Source organism: Erpetoichthys calabaricus, chromosome 13 (assembly GCF_900747795.2).
Source record: "Erpetoichthys calabaricus chromosome 13, fErpCal1.3, whole genome shotgun sequence".
In the NCBI taxonomy this organism is placed as follows: Eukaryota; Metazoa; Chordata; class Cladistia; order Polypteriformes; family Polypteridae; genus Erpetoichthys; species Erpetoichthys calabaricus.
Genome location: NC_041406.2, coordinates 36,600,665 through 36,607,139, shown reverse-complemented (window position 1 = coordinate 36,607,139; position 6,475 = coordinate 36,600,665). Strand labels below are relative to the sequence as shown.

The 6,475-nt window shown below is 35.5% G+C and overlaps 1 protein-coding gene across 3 annotated transcripts in view; it reads right to left on the bottom strand.

Annotated features, from left to right (window-relative positions):
* Positions 1–3,207: 3,207 nt before the first annotated feature.
* elp2 (elongator acetyltransferase complex subunit 2) overlaps positions 3,208–6,475 on the bottom strand; it is a 90,143-nt gene continuing 86,875 nt past the window's right edge. For all 3 annotated transcript variants that reach the window (XM_028818129.2, XM_028818130.2, XM_051935956.1), the window contains one exon: positions 3,208–4,509. In XM_028818129.2, coding sequence (XP_028673962.1) covers positions 4,350–4,509 — 160 coding nt within the window. In that variant the 3' untranslated portion in view covers positions 3,208–4,349. The remainder of the gene's footprint in view (positions 4,510–6,475) is intronic.

Sequence of the window (6,475 nt, the reverse complement as noted above, 5' to 3'; positions counted from 1 at the left end):
TTGTGTGTAGAATTCTGAGGAAAAAAAAAGAATTTAATCCATTTTGGAATAAGGCTAACGTAACAAAATGTGGAAAAAGTGATGCGCTGTGAATACTTTCTGGATGCACTACCTATATACATATATATACCTATACCTATATATACTTATATATCTACCTATTATATAAAAAAATTTGGGGTCGAGATGTGATCATCTCGGGGAGACACTTTGAAGTCCCACGTGAGACTACTTGCATGTCACGCCTTACTTACAAACAATTTCCCGGAGAAACTTTAACGTCCCATGAGACGAGGAAGTGAGACAAAAGGACAGCTGCTGTACAAGCTTTTAAATGATCGATGCACAGCGCAACAAGCAGAACATGCAGCTTGGTAGCAGCAGCTGCAAACCAGCAGCTGATTCGTCCACATCTCCTTAGTGTGCATTTAGCCCCAAACCCCCCTTCACAACGTGAGCGGCAGAAACACGAAGTGCACCCCTGGAGAGAGGGGTTGGGGGTGGGCGAGCGAAGTGAGTACTGTGTAATATATATATATATATATATATATATATATATATATATATATATATATATACAGTAATCCCTCGCTACTTCGCGGTTCACTTTTCGAGGATTCACGACTTTGCGGGTTTTTAAATAGAAGTGATTGCCCGCCTATCGCGGAAGTTACGTTCCAGACCCATCAGCAACAGGAGAAAATCCGCGATATAGAAAGACCATATAAATAAACATTTTTATAGTTTAAGCCTTAAAATACCCATCCCACATGCTTTAAACACATGTAAACTTATAAAACACACTTTATTAACACATATGATATGTGGATGTCGGGCTAAGGATATGAGTAACATCTCACTATTATAAAACATTTTAACTTCACGCAAGACAAGACAGTGAGACAGGAAAATACAAGGCTTTAAAATTATTGACACGCAGAGCAACAAGCAGCACAAAGTCCACTTCTCCTTAGCGTTCATTCAGCTCCCCACCCCCTTGACAATGCGAAGTGGCAGGAGCGTACTGAGCCTCCGGGGAGGGGGGGTTTGAGCGAACATGCGTTCAGCCCTCACACCCCCCCCCCCTCCTCCTCCTTCCGAACGCGCAGAGCGACAAGCAGGCATTTTGGCAGAAGCAGCACAAAGTCCATTTCTGCTCAGCGTGAGTTCAGCTGCCCCCCTTCACAAAGCGAGTGCAGACACATTGACGTCTGATCGCTGCGTGCAGTGTTGGTCTGAGGTGTTTAAGAATGTAGAAAGTGTTTAAGAGCATAGGAAGTGTTTATAAGAGTGTGGGAAAGGTTAACAAGAGAGTGAGAAAGGTTTATAAGAGTGTGGGAAGGGTTTATAAAGCCTTACAATATGTATAAATAATAAAATAAATATAGGTCGCTACTTCGTGGATTTTCACCTATCGCGGGGGGATCTGGAACGTAACCCCCGCGATAGGTGAGGGATCACTGTATATATAATTTTGATGTATTAAGATAACCATCAAGATGTTCAAAGCTGTTAAACAACTGCTAACTTACCAGGAAGATGTCAGAATTACAAATTGGTGAAACAGGTAAAAAAAAAGACAACATAGCACTTAAGTAGCTGCAACTGGTATAGTGTCTGGCTGCATCATGGGATCACAAAGTCTCTATCAGAAACTAGATGGTATATCCAAGCTATTGGATTATAGTTACTGAATATGGCTTACACTTACAACAATAAATGGATTAAAGCAGCTGGATTTCAGCAAATGAATTTAATAGTCCTACTACCATGCCACAATATACAAAAAATAGGAAAGATTTAGTAATGGGGAAAAAAAAAAAACTAAATCAGGAAAACAGAATGAGTTGATAGAATCAATAAAAGTGTCAAACTGGAAGAAACTGGAAGAATCCTAACTCTCCTCTTTTAAGTCAGTGGGTAACTGATGTTTTATATTATTTGAAATTGGAAAAAATCTAATTCTCATTTAGAGGAAATGTGTAGAACTTTTTCAAAACCTGGCAGGATCTAATCAATAATATTTTAGAATAAGCTCTTAAAGCACAGAGGAAGCAGATTCTCTTCCCATTTCTTTTTCTTCTCCATTTATCTTTATCCACCTATTAAACTCATCAATTTATTTATTTTTACTAGCTTTAAGTTTTAGTCAGTTGGCCATTCTCTCTTTCTCAGGGGTGGGGATTGATTTGTTTTCAATCCTAATTTTTGTAAAAATGTATGTTTGTATGGAATGATTACCATAAAATCAATAAAATAAAAAAAATAAATAAAAATAAAGTCCTGCGGTGGGTTGGCACTCTACCCAGGATTGGTTCCTGCCTTGTGCCCTAAGTTGGCTGGGATTGGCACCAGCAGACCCCCGTGACCCTGTGTTCAGATTCAGCGGGTTGGATAATGGATGGATGGATAAAAATAAATGCGGAAGCTTTAAGGCTAAGCCTGCAAATGCTTATATCACTCATCTGGTGCTACATGACTGGATGCGAACACACATGTAGAACGTGACATATATGTGAACACATGCCTTTCCAAATAACTCATTTGAGCAGAAATGAATACCAATGTGCTGGGAGCAAGGAAAACTGCAACTGTAAAAAAGGTAGTTAAATGTGAAATTACACACAAAACTCAATGTGAGAAGTGTATAGCCATGAACAAAGATATGAAAACATGGGGAAGCCCTGCTATTTAACTGTTATCAGAAAAGCTAACTGCGGCTTTATTGATAAGAATCTTTTATGGATAAAAGTGGTTGCTATGATATTACACAAGCTTCACTGCTATTACAGCTATATGCATACACAATCTGAAGACTGACTGAAAAGATTCTACACCTAAAAACATTAACCAATTAGGAAACTTCTCCAAGATCATGCCCACTGTCATCTCCAGTCTTACAGAACTTTATAGCAAAAGTCTTTGTGTTTTAATTGGCTCCACATCTGACGGTAGGAAATACAAGGAAAAAAATAATCACTGTATATTTATTTTATATAATATTTCAAAGAAATGTAGTTTTCCCATTTTTGGCATAAAATATAAATATTAACTTTTTATGTTTTTTTTTTTTTTTTTATCAAGGGCACTAACATTTGTGGTGTTTAAGTACTATATATGTATGGGTAAATATATTAACAGGTGAGGTCACCTACGGAGCTTTCCCCATTCGCAGAATAATAATTTTTCACTTAAAATGACAAAAGCTATATTTTTCCTTTTATTCAGTTTTGATTTTATTGGTATACAAATATCAAAGCAAAAAGGGGCAAAATCTTAGCCATTAACTGATATCAGTTGATTTACCCATGTTTCTTTAAAACAGAAATAAGCAAATAAACTGTTCATACCATATGCCAGAATGAAAGGCATTTAATTTGCTCCATAAATTTTACATTGATACCAAATATTTGTAAATAAGGCACAAATATGAAACGAAATTACATCATCTTTATAAAAAATGTTTATGAATAAATACAACATTAACATCCAAAGATGTAATATACAAATATCTCATGTACAAAAAACATATGGTACCTTTTAAATAAAAGATACCAAAATAAAATTTAGAGACTCGCTGTTAAGCTACAGCAGATGATCTGAATTCATCATGGGCTAATCCATCTGGCTCCCTACTTATTCAAACAACCTTCTATTTGACATGTGAGCTACTGAGCAATCAAAATTCTGAGCAGGAAGTAATGTGAAGTGCTGTTTGTTTTCCTATTTAACTGTCATTTTAAGCAAAATGCTGGCAACCTGCAGCTTTAATCCTTAAATCCTATTAGAAAGCATCCGTATGCGTCACTCTTTTAGATTCCTTACATGAAAATAGACTAGACAACGACCAATGCTTTAATCGGGCTTCATTTTATATTGTCAGATAGATAAAGGACAATTTTAATGACATACTGATGTATAAATAATATGGCTTTACAGAATTTTCTTAAAGCTTTAAAATAAACCTTAATGAACAAATTTCTTACTGGAAAGTTTGTTAAAAATACAGTAAAACAAAGAATGGTTTTTATGAAAATCCGGTTCATCAGGAAAAAAAACACCTACGAAGATGTTGAAACAATGTCTTAAAATATGAAGTCTAATCAATGTCAATTTATTACAAGAAGAAAGGATAAAAATATGACAGAAACTTTTTAAAACAGTCTAGTAAAATGTAACACAAATATGCTGACATTCAATCTATTATATACATTAAAGAGGTCTGTACATATAAGAAATTGCCTAAATTGTAGACCTAAACCGACAAGCTCAGAGCTTAACAGTGTCCTGCTGACTGCTGTGAAATGAGAATTCTAAGCTGAAGCATTAAACACATCAAGTTCTGTGAATTAAAGACAGAGTCGATTTACATTAAATATCCTGACGCAATTATCAGCTCCTGCACTGGCAAGCTGCAGAAATTCACTGCTCTTGGGGTCATCTTCAGTGCCAGCTCTGCCCAAACAAGGTCGCCAACGCAGTCTCTTGATTGAAAGAGTATGACATTGACTGGAACAAAAGGCCAGTTAAGAAATAAGACACTAAGAAATTTGTAAGATAAATCAATATTTCATTCACCTGCCAGAGACATTTATCTAGGCTTCAGTATTAAGCTTAAAGCTAAACCATTATTGCTGACTTCAGCACTCTAAGGTTTTGCAGAGGTTTACCAATATCCCTTTACTTTCCAATTTAAATGCAGATCTAGAAAAATGCTGCCTATCATAAAAAACAAAGTAAAAGACAAACTGCCTTAAATCTGATTATGAATACTGTGTTTTTTTGTCACTTTTCTTTTGTTTTACAAATCCTAGTAAAATATGGTGTTACAATGTTCTCTGTTTCTCATAAAGTACACTGACTGGCCATGTTATTAGGTACACCTGCCCTTCTATAACATTACCATTACAAATACAGCTTTAGATAAGCAAGTAGGCAAGTAAAACAGATCATGGTACTATACAGAGAGAACGCGGAAGACTATTTACATGACTTTGAATGTGCCATGGCCAGGTACACTGATATGAATATAAAAGGAGCAGCATATTTGCTGTTTACAAGACTGACAATGTCAAGGGTGCTAGTCTTGTGGTTAGAAACAAACTACTGATAATAATGGCTAACAGATGCTATCACAACGTTTGGAGTGCAACAGACAGGATAGGGATAACTAAATATGAGCTCAGTACAATATTATGATACAGTATCAGAATGCAGAAATATCTGTGACACATTTGCTTGTAGATGTCTATGTGCTGGATTCAGCTCTCTTTCACAGAGCCAACTGCAAAGGAAATTTAACAGAATGTAGTGACCTCCATGACACAGCTGCGGCACCAAGACTGTCTTTTCTTTAATCATGTCTTTTTATACTAACTACATAAGGTATCCCTAAGTTTGTACATGGTCAAATATGGCTCAAAGAATTTTACTACACCATCCAAAAAATCCCTTCATTTATTTGCAGGTATGTGCATATATATGTGTTTGCATTTTACACTGACAAAATAATACACTCTTGATTATTAATTTTTTTTTTGGAGCAGTAGTAGTAGTAGTAGGAGTGTCAAGGGTACAGAGTGTAGTACATAAATGTGTTAATCTCTGAAGGGCCTGATTTTTTCTGATACATCCTAAGTAACCTGATTTTGGGTACTGCTACTTCCAAACAGTCCATAACACATTGTAGAAACTGAACACAATGATAAAACACTTTAATAATATTATTTATTATGCATTCTCACACTTCTAAAATTTTAAGAATATGTTCTTGTAGTGACATGTTTTCATTCTTTTCCGGTTTTCAACATTAAACTGAAAATAGTAAGGACAGTAAAACTAAAGTTAATTTTCTCCTTATAGTACTCTAGGAGCTCATGATAGCCCCCAGGATGAAGAGAAGAAAAAAAAAAAAGGTGCAAGTTCTTTGTTGTGGCTTTGGCGGTGTAAACTGTACCCAAGACATAGATCATCTCGTCTACTACCCAGCCACATACCAAAAAAATATTCAGACTTTTACACATACTACATACATCAGATGTGGTCTGTAGAGGGTGGTATAAAGCAAAAAACGTTCTTGCAAACAAGAAGAAAAATCTATTCCTTTACGTGAGAGTTTTAACATTATGTATGTCCAGTACCTCAGTATAAATATGATATTACATATACATAGCCCTCATGTGTTTTTTTTGTTTTTTTTTTTCTGTCCTCCTGGCCATCGGACCTTACTTTATTCTTTGTTACTTGGTATTGCCTAATCTTATTTTTATATTTTTCTTTTTTCCTTTCTTCATCTTGTAAAGCACTTTGAGCTACACAATTTGCATGAAAATGTGATATACAAATAAATGTTGTTGTTGTATGTTCTACCTTTCTACTGCTTGATATGCATTATTCATGTTGCATCTTCATCATTTAGTACATGTATTCATGTAGAGTGAGCTATCTATGCACAAGCATGAAGTGAGTATCAGCT